Raw genomic sequence first — 25,320 nt, 5'->3', positions numbered from 1 at the left:
ATTCATAAATAATGGCTATTTTTCTAAATTAGACAAATTTATCTTCAACTGATTTACGTCCATCTCTCTCTCCTGAAATACAAATATGTGTGCGCGTATGGGTCTGTGTGTCCATGTACCTATTTATTCGTGACCTACACAGTATTGGTAATTTAATAAAACACACACACACACACACACACACACACACACATTGGCACACACACATGCGCAGAGATTAGTCGACTTAATTAGGTTATTGACACATTTGACTAATTTATATGTAAATATTCGTAATTTATTAGTATAGACACATATGATATACAATTTAATGTATGCAATGTATATTTTCGTATTCTTAGTTGTATATCACCTTTTCCGATATAGAACTGAGGTGTTGCAACAGTGTAATATAACGTTGGCAAGCGCAGTAGTGTTAATCTGAATGTTTTACAATATTAATTTTTCTCGCACTGGTTTATATGTTTTACAAAGAAAATTCCGCTAAAGCATTAGAGCAGTTCACCTGATTATAATCTTGTAACCTTATAAAAAGTAAAAATAAGGAGGAATCCATTTACACACACACACACACACACACACACACACACACATACATATATATATGGAACTCGTTATGTAGTAAGTAGCTTGTTTCCCATCCACATGGTTTCGGGTTTAGTACCACTGCATGGTACCTTAGGGAATTGTCTTCTACTATAGCCTCGGGCCGACCAAAGCCTTGTGAGTGGATTTAGTAGACAGAAACTGAAAGAAACCAGTCATATATATACGTATCTGTGAGTGTGACTGTGTTTTTCCTCATCACCTCTTGACAACCGGTGTTGGTGTGTTACGTTCCCGTAACTTAGCAGTTCGGCAAAAAAGAGACCTATAGAATAAGTACTAGGCTTAAAAAATAAGGCCTGAGGTCGATTTGTTTGATTAAAATCCTTTAAGGCGGTGCTCTAACATGGCCGCAGTCATACGACTGAAACAAGTAAAAGTGTAAGAGTTAGAATGTGATATAATCATAGAATTCTGCCTCGGGTTATGTCGTGCTAAAGATGATTCGAAAGTAGGATGAAAGGACGTTATACATGACTGCCAAAGACGGGAAATCTTAACATTTTTAGTGTAAGACAAAGAAATATTGGTTTCAATTTTTGGCAAAAGATCAAAAATTTAGTGGGAGGGGGTAAGTCGATTACATCGACCCCAGGACTCAACTGGCATTTATTTTATCGACTCCGAAAAGATAAAAGGAAAAGTCTACCTCGGCGGAATTTGAACCATTAAATATTAGATATGTATAGTCTGTCCATCTTATTTTTTACTCCTTCATTTAGATTTCAAACTTTTAAACCCGCCTAAACTTAACTTAATCAAGAAGGAATTTTATCTCCCCTGTGATAATTGACCACTAAAGATACACCTCTTGTTTATTTTTAAGGGTGTTATTGCAGAAATGGTAGCATACTGAATTACAATGTCTTGGTTATTTATCTACAGTTCTCAAACCTTATTGAAATTGTTTTTTACAGCCTAACCAGGAGAGGAACGGCAACCCCTGTGACCCTTTTCATGGCTTTACTGACTGATGGGATGAAAAAGCGATAAGTTATTCTTAGAGTAGTGGCCTGATTTGAATGTTTGTAACAAAATGAACTCCGCTATAAGCTATGGGATGTGTTAAAGCGAGCGGCAGACTTTCATCTATTCTAAGTTATTGCAGCAATGTATTTTCTTGCAAAAGGAAAACTATATTCGTGACGTACGAGCGATGTGAACGTGCACCTACAAATATAATTTAAAGCTGTTGAATAAGTCCATGGGTGCACAGCAATAACATGTGTTAACAGCAATAACAGCTCATATCACCAGCGAAAACCGTAGTGACTCTAAATCGGCCGTTTCTAACATCCGACGAGCATTTGGCGCCAGGCATATCTAATCGCTAGTGAACCAGTGAGGTCTATATTAACAGTACATATCTATTCGCTTTCATTAACTCTATATAACTTTTATATTGCTCACTGACAGCAGACCAGCTAACCAGCACCAGCATTACAGCAACATACGCCCTCTGCTGCTGCAATTTTAATAACCAGAACTTTCTGCAATGAACTTTAATGACTTACTTCCCACCTATAAAAATTCATATATTTATATATACTTTAAAACCTGAAAAACTACTGTAGAATTGTTTTTACATGTATAGGCACGCACACACACGCATACACGCAAGCAACATATACAACGCACAACACACTTATACATATTTGAGATAAAAGAATATATGTGTGAGTGTGGGTGAGAGAGAAAGAGATATCACACACACACATACATACGAGTGAGTGTCTGTGAGTGTATATTGTCAATACGTTTATGAAATACATTTGGATTTGGTATATTTGTGTGTGTGTGTGTGTGTGTGTGTGTGTGGAACGTTTCTTTTTCTTCCTCTAATCAGTAGCACTTAACTATTTATTGTATATTCTTGACGTCGAAAATTGAATTGTAAACGTTTTATATCTTAACATTAAACGTGTCGTTGAGAAATGTCAGTCAAATTCATTTATCGACAAGTAGAAAGTATATCTTCACATTCCGCGATTATAAAAATAAAACTATCTTTATAATTTCTTTTGCATGACGTCTTAAGAGGAATTTATATTTTCCGCAGATTTATAATTTTGACATGAGCAAAAGCAACACTGGCGATTCGATTCTTTACGATTACAATTTCCGTTGCCAGTCAATAGAAAGGTTTAGTCGAACAAATCGACCTCAGTACTTTCTTTTTATTTTATTTTTGTTTTTTAAGTCTGGTAGTTATTCTATTTATCTCTTTCACTGAACTGCTAGGCTACAAGGACGTAATCAAACCAACACCTGTTGTCAAGCGGTACTGGGTAACGAACATAAACTCAATGACAGCCGTCGACGTTTTCTACCAAAAGGGTCGTCAGGGATACATTTGCTGTTCCCCTTCAAAGCACAAATTCAATCCACATAATACGGCTCACATGTCTAAGATAGCGTTACTTCTACAAATACAAATATTAGAGGCTACATCCAAAAGAGAGCCATGAAGCTCACTGACAATGATCCACTCAACGGCATTTTAATGCCTCGTCGTTCACCCCACCCCTCACACACACCAATCTTTATTCACAAAGAGCATGACCTTATAGAAGTCTCAGCTGATTTCCAACCGCAACGACTTCCCGTCAGTCACTATAAAGACAATGGATACTACCTCTCCTTCTTTGACTAAAACAAAGTAAGAAGAGGAAAAGTAGCGGTGTGTTGATACTGACTAGAGAAATATGTCTTTGTCACTGAAATATGTCTTGTCACTGATTCAGTTACCTTCAAATATCCAGTGCCATTTCGTTTTATACGAAATTAACATGTGAAGTAACAAATACATAGGTATTTGATGAAAGAAAAACTTATTAACATGTTTAATGCTAATAAAATCATAATAGCAAGTGGCAGACGCGGAACAGCGAGTTGGCAGAAAATGGGGAACAGCAATCTAAATGTTTTTGTGAACAAATGGTTTTAGTTAACTTTGACGTTTCTATTTTTCCGAGTTCCTTTCAATGTCGAGGTCAATTTCGTTTCTCATTCCTTTGAATGCCATTATTTATAGCTCTATGTACTTCGAGATCCACTATTCCAATAAGATATTGTAGATGCAGGTATCACTGAAAAGTTAACAGGAAACGCCTGTTCCTGAATAGTTAGCAGGAAAGCCTGTTCGATCCCGTTGCACAACATATTAGGAGAGGAATATTATAGACACGATTGGCCCAAAACTTAAGAAGGTGTTTGATTTGACAGGAAGGGTATAGAAGCCCATCGGATAGACAGTTCTTGCAATTCAAAAGTTCAGTATTGTCACACTGTATATATAATGTCGTTTCTACATTAGAACTATGTTTAACTTACACGCGGAACACTCGACCAATTTGTATGCTATTGTTGCCCAGTTGATCAAATAAGTGGAATCTCATACTAGTTTATTCCTTTATCATATAAATTTATTAAGTTAGCCTTGTGCCTAATTAAAAGAAAATAAGGCCTGAAATTTTGGGGAGGAGACTAATCGATTGCATCGACCCCAGTACTCAACTTCTACTTATTTCGTCGACCCCGAAAGGATGAAAGGCAAAGGCAAAGTCAACCCCGGCGGCATTTGAACTCAGAGCGGAAGACGGACGAAATGCCGCTAAGCATATTGCCCAGTGTGCTAACGATTCTGCCAGCTCACCGCCTTATATGTAGCAAATAATATAGCATTGAATGGTAACTTTTCTCAGTACTCAAGTTGCCAATCGATTTAAATTCTAATTGGTGCTAACTCACTTCAGTTACTGCAATAATTATTTTGAAGAAAAAGAAAAGACTCTCAGCATCACAAATTCATTTTCCACTTTACCAAGTGGTAAATGAATTTTTTAAATTTCCTCTTTTTGTAAGAAGCTATTTTTATTAAATTCATTTCTTTATCAAAATTTGTTCTTCGACATTTTTTCAAGGTTTACTTTCAATTAAATAAGAGATCATGCATGAATGCCTCATATCTACCGATTTCCGGAGACATATGAATGGGACTGGATCAATAGAGATGCAACTAATTAAAGGTATGGAGTTATTCTTTACAAGAAAGAAGAAAGTCGTTTAAGGCTTGCATGTAATTTATATTCAGAAAATTCATTTAAAAGGCAAAAGATGGTAGATTTTAACAATGAATGTCTTATGAATAGAATGAGGCTTAACGAAAGAGGAAAAATACACTGGAAAATTATTCTTCACAAATGATAGCCTACACCCTAGTTTCCTTATTTCTAAAGGCTCTAGAATAAAGAAGAGCTTTTTAAAAATCCATGAACGGTTAATTAATAAGTATACTTCTCGAGAATAATTAACCTATATTGCCTTGAAGATCTCATTGCTTTCCGATTAATACGATTACACACACAAACACACACACACACACACATGCACACACACACATACTCACTCACACACACACACACACACACACTCACTCACACGCACACACACACACACACACACGCACACATATAGTTGAAATTTATAGGAAAACAAAAGACGAAGACAGGTGTGTATGTGTGTGTGTATAAGTGTGAGCGTCTGTAATGTGTGGATGATGGTGTGGGTGCTGAGAAGTGGTCAGTGCTAGTGTGTGCAGAGCGGTGTTGAGTGGTGTGACGTAGTGTGGTGGTGTGTGGTGTAGTGTGGCATTGTTGGGGGTGTGGGAATGTGAGGGTGGGGTGTGAGTTTGGGGTGAGGATTATATATATATATATAAACTGTAATTTTTGTATAATTAGATATTGTTAATATAACAATACATAAAACGGGCTAGAGTTGAAGTGCTCAGCATGAGCTAGAATTCAAGTTGTGGTAGGAATGGATACATAAGGGTGGAAGACTACAGGAACAATACTGTATATCCAACGCAAGATTTAATATATATGTGTGTGTTCAAATCATTCTAGAATCAATAAATATATAGTTTTAAGTCTATAAAATGTCTAAAACGTAAGATAAGATAAAATAAGGTATACAGGCATATACAATGATATAAACTTCAGAAATATCATGAATGTTTAAAATATTTATTTAAAAATATTTATAAACATGCACAGTTTCCCAGTTGTATAAAAATATTTAACAGTTTAAGATATGGTATGATATTACAAATTTATATGTATTATATTAAACACGTGTACGTTACAAAAAGATATGTATATATATACTATATCAAAAGAACCGTACCATACATAGGTAACGCTAAAAGTTTCCATCTACGGACCGTTTCTGAGATGTGTCTATTAATATGGTGTAGTACTCATATTAGAAATTAGACACTCCCTTCATCAGGATGTTCATTGTTACAGAAAGAGGGGAAAAATAAAAAAATAAAAAGGCTACAGTGACATATACAATATGTTAACATACATGTAAAATCATATATATATGTGGAAGTGGTTATGTAGTAAGAAGCTTGCTTCCCAACCACATGTTTATGGATTCAGTCCTACATACATACATACATACATGAATACATACATACACATACACACACACTCACACGTATGTATGTATGTATGTATGTTATCAATCAGTTTCATTTCTGTATTTCTTATCCATAAAGAAAGAGCCGGACTCTAACATAGATTCAAGGCTCTTTCATTGGAACTTTTATCAACATCATCTAGGTATTTGTGCATACGTGTGTGTGTGTGTGTGCAGTATTTGGTGTTAGTGTATGCGCAGATTTGTATGTTTGTTTTATGGATGCGTTTTTATGTATATATTTTCATGTCATGGCGTATGCATATGTATTTATGCGCAGATTTGTATGTATGTATATATGTATGTATGTATGTATATATATATATATGTATGTATGTATACAGAGAGGGATAGAGAGAGAAAATGAGAGGGGAAATCAACACGACAAGATACGTTCACAATAACAAGTAGGTTGACACTCGGCAGAGTAGAAAGAGTTGTCTCAGATATTGCCTTTCTTTGGAATAGAGATATAGAGTAGAAAGAGCGGACAGGAAGATGGGGAAAATAGAAAAAATTGAAAACGATAGGACTAAGCAAAATATGTTAGTAACCAGATATCCTGCAGAGTTAAGAAAAAAATTTTGAAGACAAGGGTTATGATGATGAATAAATTATAAATGAAGTCGAAACGAGTTTGTTTCGAAAACGAATGCCTACAAAATTTACTTGAAGTATTAAAAAAAAAAATGTGACTTGAAGTTGCAGAGGCCATAGTAGAAGTTACTCAGTGTTGTTTACACCTAGGAATGCCTAGAGTTGACCACGAGTATATCAGATAATTGAGTAATTCGCATTGTGCGGACATCAGCGATTAATATTATCTAAATTTAAAATTACTTCGTGTATGAAGATGATCGCCAAGACGAACAGAACGAACAAAGAAAGCTGAGAGACAAAGAAAAGAATTCCCAATGGAAGAAATCGATGGATTTTAGAATTTTGGAAGATGAAGAGCATATAACAATAGATGGAGAGAAGGAAAAAAAGGGAGAGAGAGAGAGAGAGAGAGAGAGAGTTATACAAGTCAGAAGACAATTTAAAATGCACCCCGTTGCTCTAGGCTGATACACAAAGAGAATATTGTAATAAACGTTTTTACAATATTTATAAAAAAATTTAAAAGACCATTTTGTGCATACGCTGATTTAAGTCAATAAACACTTGTGACAAAACTGCATCCAATTAATTTATTCCCATTTACATTTATATCGATTTTCATACACTTTTGATGTTTCAAAAAATAAAAATTCAGCGTTCAAAATGTAGTCAACAATAGGAGATTTTATGAGGATATATTCGAATAGTACAGTTTCGATTATTGCTATGCTCTGACGCATCGCACAATTACTTACAGTATTTTCTCTCTCTCTCTCTCTCTCTCTCTCTCTCTCTCTCTCTCTCTCTCTCTCTCTCTCTCTCTATCTCTCTCTCTCTCTCTGTATCTCTCTATCTATCTATCTATCTATCTATCTATCTATCTATCTACCTCTCCTTCTCTCTCTCTTTGTTTCCATCTTCCTCTCTCTCTCTCTCCATCTTCCTCGCTCTCTCTCTTTCTCTCTCTCTTTCTCAATACAAACACACACTTGAGTGATGGAATAAAGAAGTGAGTAGAACTCAGCACATTTCTTACATATATTTTTGATAGCAGTTTGATTCATCTCCACATAAAGATTCATAGGCGCACAGGAGAATATCATCTCATCATACTAGCATCTGATGAGATGGACTTATCCCACGCGGCCAGGAAACTTTAAGTCATGTGGAGCTGATTCAAACTGCTATTAATACATACATACATACATACATACATACATATGTGTGTGTATTTATATATTATATGTATCTTTTACTTGTTTAAGTCATATGACTGTAGCCATGCTGGGACACCGCTTTTCAAGGGTTGTAGTCGAAGAAGTCAACTCCAGGACTTATTTTTCTAAGCCTGGTACTTATTCTATTGGTCTTTTGCCGAACCCCTAAGTTACGGGAAGGTAGACACACCAATACCTATTGTTAAGCGGTGGTAGGGGACAAACACACACACGCATACGTATATATATATATATATATATATATATATATATGTGTGTGTGTGTGTGTGTATGTATATATATATATACATACACACAAAAATATACACGGCGGGACGGCGAGCTTCTTTCAGTTTCCGTCTACCAAATCCACTCAAAAGGCTTTGGTCGTTCCGAGGCTATAGTAGAAGACATCTTCCCAAGATGCCACGCAGTGGGACTGAACACGGAACCCCGTGGTTGGGAATCACAACACACGCACACATATATACGAGTGCTAACACATTATCTTCTTCATAACGTAGTGGTACATATATTCAGTTCACCACGTATACATTAATGTCAAATAAATTAACATAGGTTTTAATTGTGAAGTGCTTCAAATACTTTCCGTCCACATCATTTTTACATTGCGCTTTGAACGTTTAACAATTATGTTCCAATTAGTTTTTGGTTTTGTTTCTTCAAATTCCTCAACTGTCTTGTATGAAACAATTTTCCCATAGTTTTCTAGTTCTTTTTTCAATCAGCCACTTTGTCAATTTCACTTTCCAGGCGCTTATTTGAGTTTTTTCATCCCTTAAGTGAAGTTGATTCAAATTCATGTTTACTTTGTGTGTGTGTGTGTGTGTGTGTGTGTGTGTGTGTGTGTGTGTGTGTGTGTGTGTGTGTGTCTGTGTGTGTGTGTGCGTGTGTGTGCGTGTTTGTAGGCTTTGATGAAAATAGGCGTACGCACAATATACAATATATGCAAGCAGATGTGAAGAATTCACATATAACAACGGAAACACTCATACACGATCCAACTGACAAACACACATTCAGATAAATACAGTGTGCGCCTTCAGGGTACTTTATAATTGGACGAAAATAATTATGCAAGCGCGCACACACACACACACACACACACACACACACACACACACATATCAGAGAGAATACAAATGCACACTCAGTCAGAATCAAGCACTCACACACAGGTGGAAACTATAGCATATATTCACACGCCGCGCAATGACGCACTCACACACACACACACATCAATAGATTGTAACAAACATGTATAAACCGCGAAACATGCATTTTATGTTTTCCAAACTCATGTATAGTGTGCACACACATATTAATGAAAACACACAAAATGAAACAATAGTTAACTCTTTAGTGTAATCCTTATTTGTTCGCATAATTTTGAATTAATCATGCATTATTCTTTAGCTTTGAGATTTTGATGACGTGATTGTTTATTATTAGAATGACATTACTGGGTAGGTGTGACAGCTCAGAGATGGCTGGTTTGAACATAAAACAGGTAGAATATCTTTGCCAGATGTGGTAGGTTTAAATACTAAAAGGTTAAGCACATACAACCTGACAAACATACAAAGAAATACCGCCCGCCGAAGCTTCAAATACATTAACGATACCTCTTCCCACAACCATAATTGCGCCTTCTTTTCCTTGTATGTGTTATTTATCTTCCTGTTTGTCGTTGCTGTGCTTGTGAGGTAAGCTGTAAGTAGTCTACACTCTAGATGAGATTGAGAGGTCTGAAAATGATGTCACTTCAATGGGTAAAGTTGTGCACAAACTCCTACATACATACATACATACATACATACATACATGCGTATATGTACGTATATATATATATATATATATATATATATATATATATATATATATATATATATATATATATATATATATATATATATATATACATATATATATACATATATGTGTGACTGTGTGCATGTGTTTGTTTGTGTGTATGTGTGTGTGTATTTGTGTGTGTGTGTGTGTGTGTGTGTGTGTGTGTGTGTAGTCAGAGAAAGACAAAAGAAAGTGAAAGAAGGGGATAAAGAAAGCATCTTCCTTCATTGTCTCGAAGTAAATTTTGCTATCGTCGTGTATTTATAGACCACTCCTAGATATGTAAACAATGGTGGAAGATCTTGTGTCCTGATAATCTTCTCAATTGCATATCAGAAACCACATTTTTCAATATAGCCGCTATTTAACGGTGTGATTTGCGAGAATTTGACTGCTTTCTTCTGCAGGTTGAATTACTACTGAATTATTATGGGCTTTAGTGAACCCTCAGCAACATGATGATAAAAGTGATTGGTGTTTACAAAAAACTAAGATGCACCTGTTCAGTTATTATATGAGTACATAGATTTCAGAGAAAAGTGTAAAAATGTACATAATCACAACAAACCAGTTGTATTTTTAACTATTTTTTTTTGAAATTTGAAACGAATTCTTTTCTCCTACCCCTTACTTTGCGTATTTTTGGAATACATTAGCAAAATATTCTTGCTTTTTTTTTCGCATATATACAGTGATACCTCGATGGGGCGGGGAGAAGGAGGAGGATTACTGCCTAGAAGGAGGTTCTCCTTCCATTAAGACTTCAGGAAGAACAATTTCTGAAGTTTTTCTCTCATTTCGCTTATTTTAGGCTTTTTGGACACATTTTCTTCACTTTTTACACTTGCAGGTCGTTTCATTAGAAACATATCAAGAGAAGTTTGCTTTTTCCTACTTCTCAAAATGCTACGGAAATGGGCCAGAGCAAAAAGTTATTAAATAAAACAGCTGCATGACCTGTAGTTACTTTTGCAGGATGATATTTTTCTACAAATTCAGAAACATACTGTCACTTTGCCAACACTGCCTTTATGTCACTCGTAGAGATAGCATTCTCCACTACGTTATCCTCCTCGGGGGAACCAATCTTTTCCACCGCATCCAAATACTGCTGCTCCAAAAGTTGCAGGAGTTCATCTGTCATCAGCTCCTCTGAGTGTTCCTCGATGAGATCGTTAATGTCCTCATCCTCAACCTCGATGCCCATGGACTTGTAAGGTATGCTATCTCCGCGACTACAGGTGTCTCAAATTCAAACCCCTCGAAGCTTCTTTCGGATACGCAGTCAGGCCAGAGTTTCTTCCATGCAGAATTCAGCGTTCTCCTCGTTACAACTTGCCAGGCCATATCGATGATTTTCAGGCAGTTTACAATGTTGTAGTGCTCCTTTCAAAACTCATGAGTGGTTAGATTTGTATTTTCGGTGACTTCAAAGCACCAACGAAATAGGTGTCTAGTGTACAATTCTTAAAATCAGAAATTATCAACACAATTTTGCCATTTTATCAATAGCTTATTTATGCCGGCAGCGACGAATTCTGGAGATCAAGAGGTGATGAAAGCGGTTTTCACAACCTCTTCAGATTTGAAGTTTTTTTCCTTGCAAAAAGTTGTCTAATGCCTGGAAAATGTGATAGTTAGTTGGTGCAAGGATTGGTGAATATGATGGATGACAGAATACTTCCAAGTTCAGTTCCTATAAATTGAGTAGCGTTCTTTGTGCAACATGTGGTCGAGTATTGTTTTGCAAGAGAATTGACCTGTCTCTATTGACCAATCTCGGTTGCTTAATTGCAAGTTCACTCATCATTTCATCCAATTGGCTGATGTATACAACCACTGTAATTGACTTAGCAGGTCTCATGAAGCTGTAGTGGATGACACCAGCGCTGGACCACCAAACAGACACCATTAGATTTTTTGGTGAATATTCTTTTATGGATTGTGTTTTGGCACTTCGTCTCTATCCAACCACCGTGCAGAACACTTGCTATTGTTGAAAGGAATCTATTTTTCATCACACGTAACAATACGATGCAAAAATGGTTCGCTTTTATGCTGTGACTGCAAGACGTATCATTTGATATTCGTTCAGTTCGTGTGGTACCCACTTGTCCAGCTTCTTTAACTTGCCGGTTTGTTTCAGATGGTCCAATACAGTTGGAATCGAAACATTAAACCTTGCTGCTAACTCACACGTAGTTTGAGATGTATCTGCTTCCACTACAGTTTATAGTTCATCATTATCCACCCTGGTCTCGAGTCTATCATGGGGCTGATTTTCAAGTGTAAAGTCACCGGACCGGAACTTCTCAAACCATCGACATGCAGTCATACAGTGCACTCATACGCCCCATCTTCACCAAGCACCTCATTGATGTTTCGAGCTATCTGAGAAGAATTGGTTCCACGACGGAACACATATTCATAAACAGTACACATTTTTGATCTATCCATGGGTTCACAAAAATTGATTTACAAGAGAACACTCACAATATAATCAGACACAATGAATTACATTTCGAAAAGTAATGATGTAACTCTTCAACGTTGTAAAACAAATAATTGTCAGGAGTTAAGGACTGTTAAACTTGGTGCATAAGAAAATCGAACATTTCATTCTTAATGAACTGATATATATATATATATATATATATATATATATATATATATATATATATATATATATATATATATATATACATATATATATATATATATATATATATATATATATATATATATATATATATATATATATATATACATACATACATACATACATACATACATACATAATACATACATGTATGTATGTATGTATGTATGTATGTATGTATGTATGTATATATATATATATATATATATATATATATATATATATATATATATATATATACATACATACATACATAATACATACATGTATGTATGTATGTATGTATGTATGTATGTATGTATGTATGTATATATATATGTATATATATATATATATATATATATATATATATATATATATATATATATATATATATATATATATATATATATTCACATTTAAATTAATATAAATTAGTAAGCCATTTGCCTATATTCGAGACATCGCAGTTCAGTGAATATTTTGGGACCAATGATTTAAAGAATTCTAGTTCAATCCGTTTCCGGCATGATAACGAGTTGCCGTGTTTCTTTTTTTTTTTTTTTTTTTTTTTTTTTCAAAGCGAAAATTCTTTTGTTTGACTGAATTACTTAGGGAGGCTGAGAGAAGATTTGGGTCATATATATACTTATTGACGCATAATCGACACTATCACACACGCACACACATTCAAATATGAATTAGAAGTAGCTCGTGGGATATAGACAATATCGAACACACATACACTAGGTATGTGTTATGTGCTTTGCTAATTCGTGGGTAGGCCGAGAGTCTTAGACAAACGACATAACTCGCATCTGGTCCCATTCAGGAGCAACAGACATTGATATTTCATCGTTTTTGTGACTTGTCAGTAGGACGTATTCGAAACGAGGCTCGATGTTAGCTAAATTGCTGTCTATGACTATATGCAAAATGGGGTGAGGACCATATGCTTATCTGTCCCAACGATTCATAACACGGAAAAAATTCAATATCGATTAGAAGCAACTTGAGGGATATAAACAGGGTATGTGTTTTCCTAGTTCGTAGGTAGGCTGTGCTTATAAGCGTAACAGAATATATTCTCATCAATACCTGATGTTAAAACTCCTGGAAATCATAGACAAGCGAGATAGCTCGCGTCAGATCCCATTCAGGAGCGATAGACATCGATGTTTCATCATTTTTTGTGACTTGTAAAAATCGCGTACCCGAAACGAGGCCTGATGTAAGGTAATTTGCTGTCTATGACTATATGCAATATGGTGTAAGAACCATCTGCTGATATGTCTCAACGTTTCAAAGCCATAGATTTTAACATGATGTCAATGAATTTTTTGGTGCCTTCAGTGACATCAGTTCAGGTTCTAAGTCGAAACAATGCCAGTGTGTACATCACATTTAATTCTTCTGCTCCGAAAAGTAAAAGCACATGTAATATACTACCGTTCAGTAGATTTATGCACATCCGTATCTTGCAAATATACGCCGTGTATCAACCTTAAAAATTAATTACAATAACAAACAAATACACATTGTTTGATACTATTGTGTAGCCCTAGACGAGCCCTGATCTACGGGTGGGTATTGAAAAGTTCCTGGCTTTAAGGCTATCGCGAGAGGCGTGGTTGGAGGCCCAACCTTCCGAGTTCTTTTACAGGGCTTAGAAAACTGAAGGACCGCTACAGCAAGTGTGTGAATCTTAGAGGGGAATATGTTGCATAAAACCATAATTAATAGATCCTCCTGTATTTTCTTTTGCCCAAAGCCAGGAAACTTTCAGCACACAAACAAACAAACGACGATAAGGGTTCCAGTTGAAATTAACGTGCAGGTGGCTGAGCACTCCACAGATACGTGTACCCTTAACGTAGTTCTCGGGGAGATTCAGCGTAACAGTGTGTGACAAGGCTGGCCCTTTGAAACACAGGTGCAACAGAAACAGGAAGGAGTGATGAATGAATATAGCACCCCTTGCCGGAGCTTCGTGGAGCTTTGGGTGTTTTCGTTCAATAAGCACTCACAACACCCAGTCTGGGAATCGAAACCGTGATCATATGACCGCGAGTTCGCTTCCCTAACTACTGGGCCATTGCGCCTCACCCCTCCCCCTCGTATGATATATGACTATAATAATAGTATTTCTAAGATATATGATTACTGATGTTCTAGCAAAGACTACATTTTCCCATTGCGTCTTTTGTGTTAAGAATGCAAAATGTAATCTGAGATGCTAGGTCGGCACAAAGCGCAGAGGTTCCCACGTTGACACGTTTACACGTGCATATTTTGAACACATAGAGGTAGTGTTGGTGGTAGTGGTGGAATGCGACACCGAGCTAGATTGGCAGCCCTAGTTAGAAGCAACTTGATAGGTGGCAAACTGTGCGAAGAATACAGATTCAAACATTACAATTCTATGCAAAGCATTTAAATGTCAATAGTTTCGCAAAATTATGTCTCTTAACAGGATGACTAAAATGTCTGTAAGAGTACTGAAACATGTCTGGAATGAGACTTGAATCTATCCTGTGGCAATGTTTTTTACTGAGCCGCATATACACGACTTGTTTGATAATTAATATATCTCATAAAGAAAGACCACATAGATGCAAAGATGAATGCATACATACATATATATTCACACATATATGCAACCATCTCTCTCTCTCTCTTTCTCTCTCTTTCTTCATATATATATACGTGTGTGTGTGTGTGTGTGTGTGTGTGTGTGTGTGTGTGTGTGTGTGGTCTGATCAATAAGTATCTCGACTGTTGCCATAGTAACGAAGTTAAAGCACAATTAGTGAAGCACAGATTGACCTTGAACTATGCTGTGTATTCTAATGAAATCGCGAGACTAACTCAGTTTCGAGCATATGGCCGCCAGAGTGATAGCCAGAGTCCGCTCCAGCCCGCGATATATTGCAAACAAAGCGATCATCGGTCACTGATTTGCAACAAGCAAAATAGCTAGTTGTAAAATCACAAGAAGAGATGAGAGCAATATATATATATATATATATATATATATATATATATATATATATATATATATATATATATATATATATATATATATATATATATATATATATATATATATATATATATATATATATATATATATATACATATATATATACTCTCTCTCTCTCTCTCTCTCTCTCTCTCTCACACACACACACACACACACACACACACACACACACACATACTTCAGAAATGTAACCGCACGTGAACTGTTTGTGATTTTTCTTTATTCTACCTTCTTTCTCTTTGAACTTTCCTGTTTCCGACGAAGAGCTATGCTCGAAACGTTAACAACTCTCTTTCCTTTCACCGAGCGTCAAATTAATATATACACACGCTCGCTTTTTTCATTTCTTTTCTGATTTTAAATTGTTTGTTTATTTGAAATGACTATCTATCTCTCTGTCTGTCTGTCTGTCTATCTATTTATCCATCTAAGATATATATATATACACATACATATACATGTATATATGTATATATGATTAGATGTATACACATATGTATACATATGTACACACACACATATACACATATAAGACACACATAAGTATTTGAAAACATCAAATGAAATAACGCACGTATGTATGTATGTATGTATGTATGTATGTATGTATCCATTTAAATATCACGTTTCGAAGCCTTATACCCGAAGGCAATCCTTAGGCGAAGATACTTGAGAGAAAATAGAACTCAGGTACAGTCAAATGATGCAACGTTGTATCATTCAATACTACAATACTGGTTGCTACGGTCTTGGTTGTGATTATAGCAACATGATAAAGAGATGTTAAAGAACAACAAAAATAAGAGCAAGAAATAAATAAGAAATAGTAGAGAAATGACATACAATAAAAAAAAATCGTGTTTCGATGTATTTCAGAAAAGGAGGGGTAAAAGAATCTTGTTAGAAACTATAGTTTGTATGTAATATGTAAAAACTGTAGTTTGTATGTAAAATGTCAGGGTTTTTCAATAGATACTTAAGCTCTTTCGAGATCTGGACATTAAAGGACGATTTGTTTGTCTTTTAGCATTTACACTGTTCTCCAAGAATTTCTACAAAACTGATAAATGCATTGATTTGTTCTCGATGTTTTTGTTTTTCGTACTTCAGGCTATAGATGTATATATTTGGAGGAGAGATAACTATCTTTTGCGATGTTAATGCGTTTCTGAGACGAATTAATCATGTAAATGTTGTAGTAAATGACTTGAAAACGCCAGCTAAGATTGGGAAGAATAATATGAAGAAAGATGTTATTTCATACGTGGGGAGTTGTGCATTGTATCTTACATGTATTTTAGCAGAATTAGATGACTTCACAATGAATTAAAATTGGTTGTGGGGGAAGGTCAAAGTGTCAGGCGATATTCAGTTACGGTCCTTCACGTTTCTGAGTTGAAACCAACCACAACTAAACTTTGGCATTATATTTCCAAAGTCTATCAAATGAAGTACCAGTCATGTACTGGTGAAACATTATCAAAGGTTCTCTTCCGTCAAATTTATAGCTGCGTGTCAGTTTTCGAAAAACAAAATATAAGTACACATCCACACACACACGCACGAACGCGCACGCACGCACACACACACACACACACACACACACACACACACACACACACACACACACATATTACAGAAGTAAATAGACTAACTTATGATCATTAAGATTTATCTAAATATGAAATTATACATTCAAATTATTTATTATTTATTATAATGTGAATATCTAATATTTAGTAGACATGTCCTTTGCATTTTTCAACGTAAAGCCCCTATTAGGTTTGCTACTGATCAGACGACGAATATTCTCTTGCGGAATTTCTTACCATGTTTCATGTTGTAATTTCAAAAGATCTGACTTTGAAGATGCTTTCTTGTTCTTTTTACGAAGTGTCCTGTCCATTATATCCCAGAGGTATTCAATAGGGTTCATATCTAGTGACTGGCTTGGCCATTGAAGTTTTTTAATGTCTTCTCATCCAACAAATCTTGGGTCTTTTTAACCGTGTGACAAAAGTCTCATCTTCCATAAATAAAGAGTTCCCTTTAATCATTTCACCATTGGAGAAGATTAGAAGCAGTCCTTTCAGCAATATGGTCACATATATATCTGAGTTTACGTTTCTATCACACTCCACCAGCTCTGATTGACCATTGCTACAAATTGCTCCCTAGACCATCACAGAACAGTTGCCGTGTTTCATTGTTGGCAGCAATTTTTTCATGTCAAATTCTTGAACACAGAGTCTCCAGGCTCACACTCGACCACTGTCAGAAAATACAGCAAATCTGAACTCATCAGAGAATAAACATGACAGTGTTCCAAAATGCTAGCGGCCACCCCATCATCTCAATAAACCCAATATTTTCTCCACTTGATGTTCGCTAGTTGAAGAAGTGGCTTCTTTCTTGCTGCTCTGCCATAGTTGCCAAGTTTGTGAAGATACCTGACAGCTGTCCTGGGACTGACATCAACTTGTTCTGCTGTCAGAGGCCTTGCAATGACGATTATCCTCCACACTTCACTTAAAGAAAAGGGTCCTGTCAGAGGGCCTTGTCCAACCTGGGCAAGGTGATGTGAACTCCTTCCCCTCTCTGGTGAATTGCACAATCACCCTATTAACTGTAGGAAGCTGGATCCCAAGGTTTTCTGGGATTTTGCGCTAAGACCACCTTCAGATTGACCCACAATACGGCCTCTTTGAAATTTGGACAGTTTCAAGGCTTCTTTTGTACGTGGCATGATTAAACAGTCACATATAGAACCTGAAACATAAAAATGTCCATCAATAAAAAGTATAAACTTTTTCAAGTTAAAATAAACATAAAACAATGTTTTATGCAGTGTCTTTTTACTTTTATATATATGTGTGTGTAGAGAGAGAGAGGGGGGGAGAAAGAGAGAGAGGGTGAAAGAGAGAGAGAGAGAGGGGTGAAAAGAGAGATAGGCACACACATGAAGGTTATTACTGTTTTCAATACCAATGAGATAGTATTACGTCTGATTTATAACATCTGATACTTATATCTAATCATTCGAATTTGACATTCCCGAACACAAGTCTGAATTTGAAGTACTATATATTATTTTCAAAGCAGTGCAGTTGTTCATCCATATGTATATCGGTAAGTATTTTGATTTGGGAATATACATTCATCTCTAAATTGCACAAATGATTTCTTGGCCTGACTGCACTCTAGTTTGTATATAGTGGCAATACCTCAAATATATTTATAAATAATCTCGTTATTACAACGAACCATAAACGTGCAAGACTGAATAATCTAACACTCTGTCATATATATAGCTACCCAGAAAATTTGTATTGTTAGTGACAGAACGTTTTGTATTTAGGCCGTTTTTGTGCCAAGATACCAAGCTTGTAGAGGGAATGAAAGGTCCATTTCCATGATAAGTGTAAACGAGCAGTCGCTATTTGCTTTTGTGTTCCGTAGAGAGATTCGATTTGACATGTACACAAAAAAAATCAATCCATTTCGGACCCAATTAACAATGATATTCATGCTGAACTTTGCTAGACAATCTGCTGAATGGAGGCTAATATACCCGGTACCTATTTTATAAGTCACGGAGAATTTAATAAGTTTTGCTAATTCTGCATCATTTGAATCTCGAGCATAAATGACTACATGTTGCTACCTTTTTTTTTTTTTGTTGATGGAGAAATTAAAGAGGATGTTGATGGAAGCATCTCAAACTATAGTATTTGTAGACTTCCAAGTACTTCTAAATAGCTGTGATTGATGTCGCTAGCATTCCACTTAAACTGTTCTATAATCAGGACTGCAAGCACAACGTGCAAGGACAGTTCTCCAGAACACCAACCTCTAGAGAATACAGACTGGACATATTAGTGAGTGTCGGGGCTGGGATGATACAACATCAATAACGAGAGGAGAGGAGGGGAGTCGACATATTCAGTTTCCAGTCTAATGAATGAAACAAGTAAAAGATAAAAGAATTCTATAAAAGAACTGTTAAAATATTTTTTTCCATTGTGGAAGTATATCCAATTTATTGCATATAAATTTTAACAAAAATATCTTATATTGACCCTTAAGGGCCATATGTCCTCCCTCCCCGTCGAGAACCACTGATTTGATTGTTTAACCAGAAGTCAGCAGATCTAGGTTCAAAAACTTTCAAGCCATGTTCACCCCATTTATTTTCTCATGAATATTACATTCCAAATCTAAATTATTTCAAAGTGACATTTTTATAGACGGAATGATTTGAATCAAATTTGCTATTATTTCTAACAAACTGAACGACCACATAGGAACTCATACGCATGGATACAGTGTTTAAAACATTCAATCTTTTCTGCAGAGGGGAAAAAATACAGCAAAAGACTAAGACATGGTTAAGCATTACATTTTTCGACATCTCTTAAATAACTCTCTACCTCCATATTCTTTTCTATGTTTCTCAATAGTGGCTTGATATTTAACGATGTAGAAGTAAGTGATGTTACTGGGACATTCAAGTGACATTTATGCCTGAAAGAAAAGGAGCTAAATAAGTAGTCAGTCACTGACTAAGATGGTCGTTAAGAGGAACAATAAGACATAAAAATGGCACATCCAAACAAGATCAGCACTCTATCTATCTATGTATCTATCTATTCATATATGTACATATACATTTGTATGCATATATTTATGCTTATATATATATATATATATATATATATATATATATATATGTATGTATGTATGTATATATATATATATATATATATATATATATATATATATATATATATATATATATATATGTATATATATATGTATGTATATATATTCTTGGAAATGGCTGTATGGCGTTAAATTAAATAATAGATAGTAAATAATATATAGTATATATATAGTATATATATATGTATATATATATATATATATATATATATATATATATATATATATATATATATATATATATATATATGAGTACAGGCCGTCACCAACTGTACAACTGTGCAAACAACAGGAAATACGTAAACAATGAGAAAAATGGAAAACAGGACAAGTAAACACAGAGAAAGGACCCTTCATCAGTTGCCGGCTGTCTATCTACTCCCTATTTCGAGAATTCAACGACAATATGAGTTTTCAAAGACAGTTGATCCCATAAATTCTAAAATGAAATTTAGGATTTATGGAGGGTCAAAGTTGGGTACAAAAACATGACAGTGGAGACATACAAGGAAACTGAACGAAAACAAACATGGAGGGTCGTTAGACCACAACGAGAGGAAAATAGTGAAGCCAATAAGTTTCTATCAATGAGGCATAAATGATCTCGTTAATCGATGGCTGAGGTGCATAGATGTTCACGGCTCATACTTTGACTAATCAAAACATTTCTGATGTTAATTTTTCCAGAATATAATTGTTTCTGAAATCGGCCATTATTTTTGGGACAGTCTAATAGAAAAGCATAAAACCAGAGAAGCACACTCTAAGTAGTTAATATTATAATGGTGGAGGTCGGTTGATGGGGTTACCCTGGCTCTCCCATCCACAAGGTGCTTAGTCTTACGGCATATCGTCAGACCCCAAACCTGTTGGCCTAAGACCTCTTCAAATATGGTGGGGTAAATGACATTTCCCCCTCCATATTTTGAAGACGTCTTAGGCCAACAAGTCTGAGGTTTGACAATATGCCGCATGGCGAAGACCGACTGGAAACCCAAGGTAACCCCATAAACCGGCCTCCCTCATGATAATATATATATATATATATATATATATATATATATATATATATATATAGGTATATAAAAAAAATCTCAGATCTCACCTGCGAACCCATGGAAAACAAACTTCAACCAACTATTCTGACTATATTTCTGTGCACACGTTTGAATGTGGTGTATGTGAGAAGGCTTGCAAATCCAATGGGGGTCTTAACGCTGAAAAGAAAAATCGAACCCAGTGTCTTATTTTGTTGTCCAATATTTATTCTCTCGATTTCTTTTGCCGGACCGCTAACTTACGGTGATGTAAACAAACCAACATAGGTACCCAAGGGGTGGTAGGGACAAACAAAAATAGAAAGACGTACATACATACACATATATATGACGGAATTCCATATAGTTTCCGTCTACCAAATTTATTTACAAGTTCGGCCAAGGGTTAAAGTAGTAGAAGATACTTGCCCAAGATGTCGTGCAATAAGATTGAACACGAAACCAAGAAGTTACAAGGCGAGCAACTTAACTGCGCAACCATACCGGCACTAATTTAGAAAAGTAATGCAACTATTTGTTAGTAGCATGTACAAAATTACAAACTATGATTATTAAGACATGCCCAACTAAGTATTCTTAAGACTGAGTGCTGTTATGTTTATACTTCGAACAACAAACAAAAAGAGTACCCCCCCCAACACACACACACACACACACACACACACACACACACAGAGTTAGTGAAAGGAGGGGAAAACAATTAAATCTAGAGGTTTACTGTGAGTGTGTGTTAAGGGGGAAATCTTGAAGCATTTGTCATATTTTATTGGATATTAATTAAAATGCTTATTTTTATCTACCCAAGTTTCACTCGTTTGCTCGAAAGAAAATCAAAATTAAATTTTATGTTATAACGCATATAATTCAGGTCCGTTAAATATTCATAAGAATGTATTTTTGCTTTTTATACTTTTAACAAGAGAGTCTATAAAATAAATATGCAGAGTTGAATAAGTTATATAATATAAACAAGTTTTTTTTAATAAAGTACAACATTGCAACAATGGCAGAAAAACATACAGGGGAAAATAACATGGAAATATTCAGACTTCTGATAGAAACTAACAATAGAAACTAACAATGCCATTTCTGTGTCAAGAGATAATTCTTAATAATCGCCAAAATGAAGTAATTAGCTGTTTGTCTGAATATGATTGCGTTCTGCCGCTAGATACACTTATATTCTATATCATTAATAACTTAATCGGGTTATTAATCGTCAAATTAATCGTCACCTTTGCAAACGATGCTTTTGGTAATAATATTCATAAAAAATTCCCATTTTGTTTTGAAATAATTGCTAGTTGTGTTATATTATCAACTAAATCCTTTGGCAATTAAGTATAAACCATTTTTAATTTTTTTCCCTTGTGTATGCATATGTGTATATATATATATATATATAGATATATGGGAGAATATACGAAAAAACAACAACAGACGAGGACAGGTGGTGTAAATAACAAAAGATGTATTAGTATGACGCTCGGGAATACGGAAAGTCTTTGACGTTTCGAGCTACGCTCTTCAACAGAAAGAATACGGAGACAAGGAGAAAAACACGGAGAAAAAGAAATTGAATAGTGTCCAGTCAACGGTCAATCATAATAATGGCTGATCATAACAATGGCTGACCGGAAGTTAGAAATTCTTTTTTCAGGAGAGCTAAGAAAAGGGGGAGATAACAAACGGTGATCGAAGAACGAGGGGCTGTGTGTGGGAGATAGAATGCTGGTGATCTTGACGTATGTAGTGTGAAAATGGGGAAGGGAGAAAGCAGTTGGTCAGTTGTAGTGTGTGCGTGGTGTGATGCGAGGGTATTGGTGTGGTGTGATGTGAGGGTGTTGGGAGGTGGGGAAGGCATGGGTGGAGTGTGGGTTAGGCTGAGGGTGGGGTAGAGGTAGGGGGTCTGTGGGTAGGGTAGGGTATGTGGGTAGGGGGTGGGGGTGGGTGTAAGGAATTGGATGGGGTGGAGTGGGAAGGAAGAGTAGGAGTCTGTTGGGGTGTGGTGGGATGAGCTTATGAGGGGGTGTTGGCGATGAAGGGGGAAGGGGAAGGTGGATGTAAGAGAGGGGGGAAGATGGGTATGGGAGGGGAGAGAAAGAGAGGAAGAGAGGAGAGAGGGTGGGTATAAGAGAGGGAAGGTGGATTGAGAGAGGGGGAAGGTGGGTATGGGGGAGAGAGAGGGGGAAGGTGGGTATGGGGGGAGAAAGAGAGGAAGAGAAAGAGAGTGAGAGAGAAGAGAGTGAGAGAGAAGAGAGTGAGAGAGAAGAGAGTGAGAGAGAAGAGAGTGAGAGAGAAGAGAGTGAGAGAGAAGAGAGTGAGAGAGAAGAGAGTGAGAGAGAAGAGAGTGAGAGAGAAGAGAGTGAGAGAGAAGAGAGTGAGAGAGAAGAGAGTGAGAGAGAAGAGAGTGAGAGAGAAGAGAGTGAGAGAGAAGAGAGTGAGAGAGAAGAGAGTGAGAGAGTAAGGGTGAGAGAGTAAGAGAGTAAGAATGTAGAGAGTAATAGTGAGAGAGAGTGAGAGAGAGGAAAAGAGAGAAGCGAGTGAGAGAGTAAAGGTGAGAGAGTAAAGGTGAGAGAGTAAGAGAGTAAGAGTGTAGAGAGTAAGAGTGAGAGAGGGGGAGTACGAGAGAAGAGAGTGAGAGAGAGTAAGAGAGAGGAGAGAAAGAGTAGGGGTGAAGAGAAGTGGGAGTGAAGAGAAGTAGGAAGAGAAGTTGGAGTGAAGAGAAGTAGGAGTGAAGAGAAGTAGGAAGAGAAGTAGGAGTGAAGAGAGGTGAAGAGACGTACAAAGAAGTAGGAGTCGGAGCAGGAGGGGAGGTGGGGAGGGGGAGAGATGGGTGGTAGGAGGGAGGGTGGGGGAGAGAGACAGGAGGAGGGGGTTAGATGAAGAGAGGAGGGGAGTTGAGCCCATGTGGCGCAAAGGAGCGGAGAGAGAAGACCAATCCCTGTTCACGGCGCAAACGGGAGTCCGGATGGCCCCTGTGCATGGACAATCCAAACACAGACAGGTGTTGCTGCAAGGAGTGGCCGGCAGAGCGGAAGTGGCATGACACCGGGGTGTCATTGCCAACGTTGATGTCTCGGAGGTGTTCCGCGAATCGGTCGGCCAGGCGGCGCCCCGTTTGTCCGATGTACCGAGAATGGCAGAGAGCAGGAGAGGCAATAGATGAGGTTGGTAGAAGTGCAGGTGAAGGAGTCGGTGATGTGATAGGGTCGGTGATGGGTGCTGGTGAGGAGGGTGGTGTTGGAGAGGTAAGGGCAAGTGCGGCAGCGTGAGAGGGAGCAGGGGAACGAGCCAGGTTGGGAGGTTGGGTTGGGGAAGAAGCTGTGGACCAAGAGGTTGTGGGCTCGTTTGAAGGAGGGGAGGGGTCGATTAGGGAAGATGTGGGAGGTGGAGGGGTCGGACTGGCGGCGCCGAAAAGCTCGGAGAATGGAGCGTTGGAGGGGTAGGGTGGAGGGATGGTAGGTGAGGGGAAAAGGGAGGCGGGATGGTAGGTGAGGGGAAAAGGGAGGCGGGAAACGGCAGGGCGAGTTCGGGGGGAGAGAGCAGATGCACGGTCCACAGAACGTGCTCTGGCAAGGGCGGTGTGGATGGTGGTGGGTGGATATCCTCGCAGGCTAAAGTGGTGAGCCATGAGTTGAGACTGAGTTTCAAAGTCATGGCTGTCGCTACAAAGTCTGCGTAGACGGAGGAATTGGGAATAGGGGATGGAAAGTTTTGTGTGTCTAGGGTGGGAGGAGGAGAAGTTGAGATAGGAGTGTGAGTCTGTGTTTGTAGTGGATGGAGGTGCTAAGGGCGGAGTGGAGGATGCTGACCGAAATGTCGAGAAAGGGGACAGAGGTGTCAGAGACAGTACAGGAGAAGTGGAGGGCAGGATGGAAAGACTGAACGAAAGAGAAGAACGAGTCAAGATGTTCGCGGGAGAGTGATGTGGCACCGATACAGTCGTCGATATACCGACCGTATGGTTCGGGAGTAGGACCAGTGAAACTGGAGAATATTTGGGCCTCAATATAACCAACGAAGAGGTTCGCGTAGTTGGGGCCCATTCTCGTCCCCATGGCCACTCCC

The 25,320-nt window shown here is 37.1% G+C and overlaps 1 protein-coding gene across 3 annotated transcripts in view; it reads right to left on the bottom strand.

Annotated features, from left to right (window-relative positions):
- The window catches only part of LOC106870828 (uncharacterized), a 283,514-nt gene that overhangs the window by 182,431 nt on the left and 75,763 nt on the right, over window positions 1-25,320 (bottom strand). The window contains exon 2 of one of the 3 annotated variants that reach the window (XM_052970301.2): window positions 21,297-21,408. The exons of the other annotated variants lie outside the window; for them this stretch is intronic. Coding sequence (XP_052826261.1) covers window positions 21,297-21,308 — 12 coding nt within the window. The 5' untranslated portion in view covers window positions 21,309-21,408. The remainder of the gene's footprint in view (window positions 1-21,296; window positions 21,409-25,320) is intronic. 3 annotated transcript variants of the gene reach the window in all.

This window comes from Octopus bimaculoides, chromosome 1 (assembly GCF_046866305.1).
Source record: "Octopus bimaculoides isolate indiv1 chromosome 1, ASM4686630v1, whole genome shotgun sequence".
NCBI lineage: Eukaryota > Metazoa > Mollusca > Cephalopoda > Octopoda > Octopodidae > Octopus > Octopus bimaculoides.
This window is presented reverse-complemented; position numbering and strand designations above follow the sequence as displayed.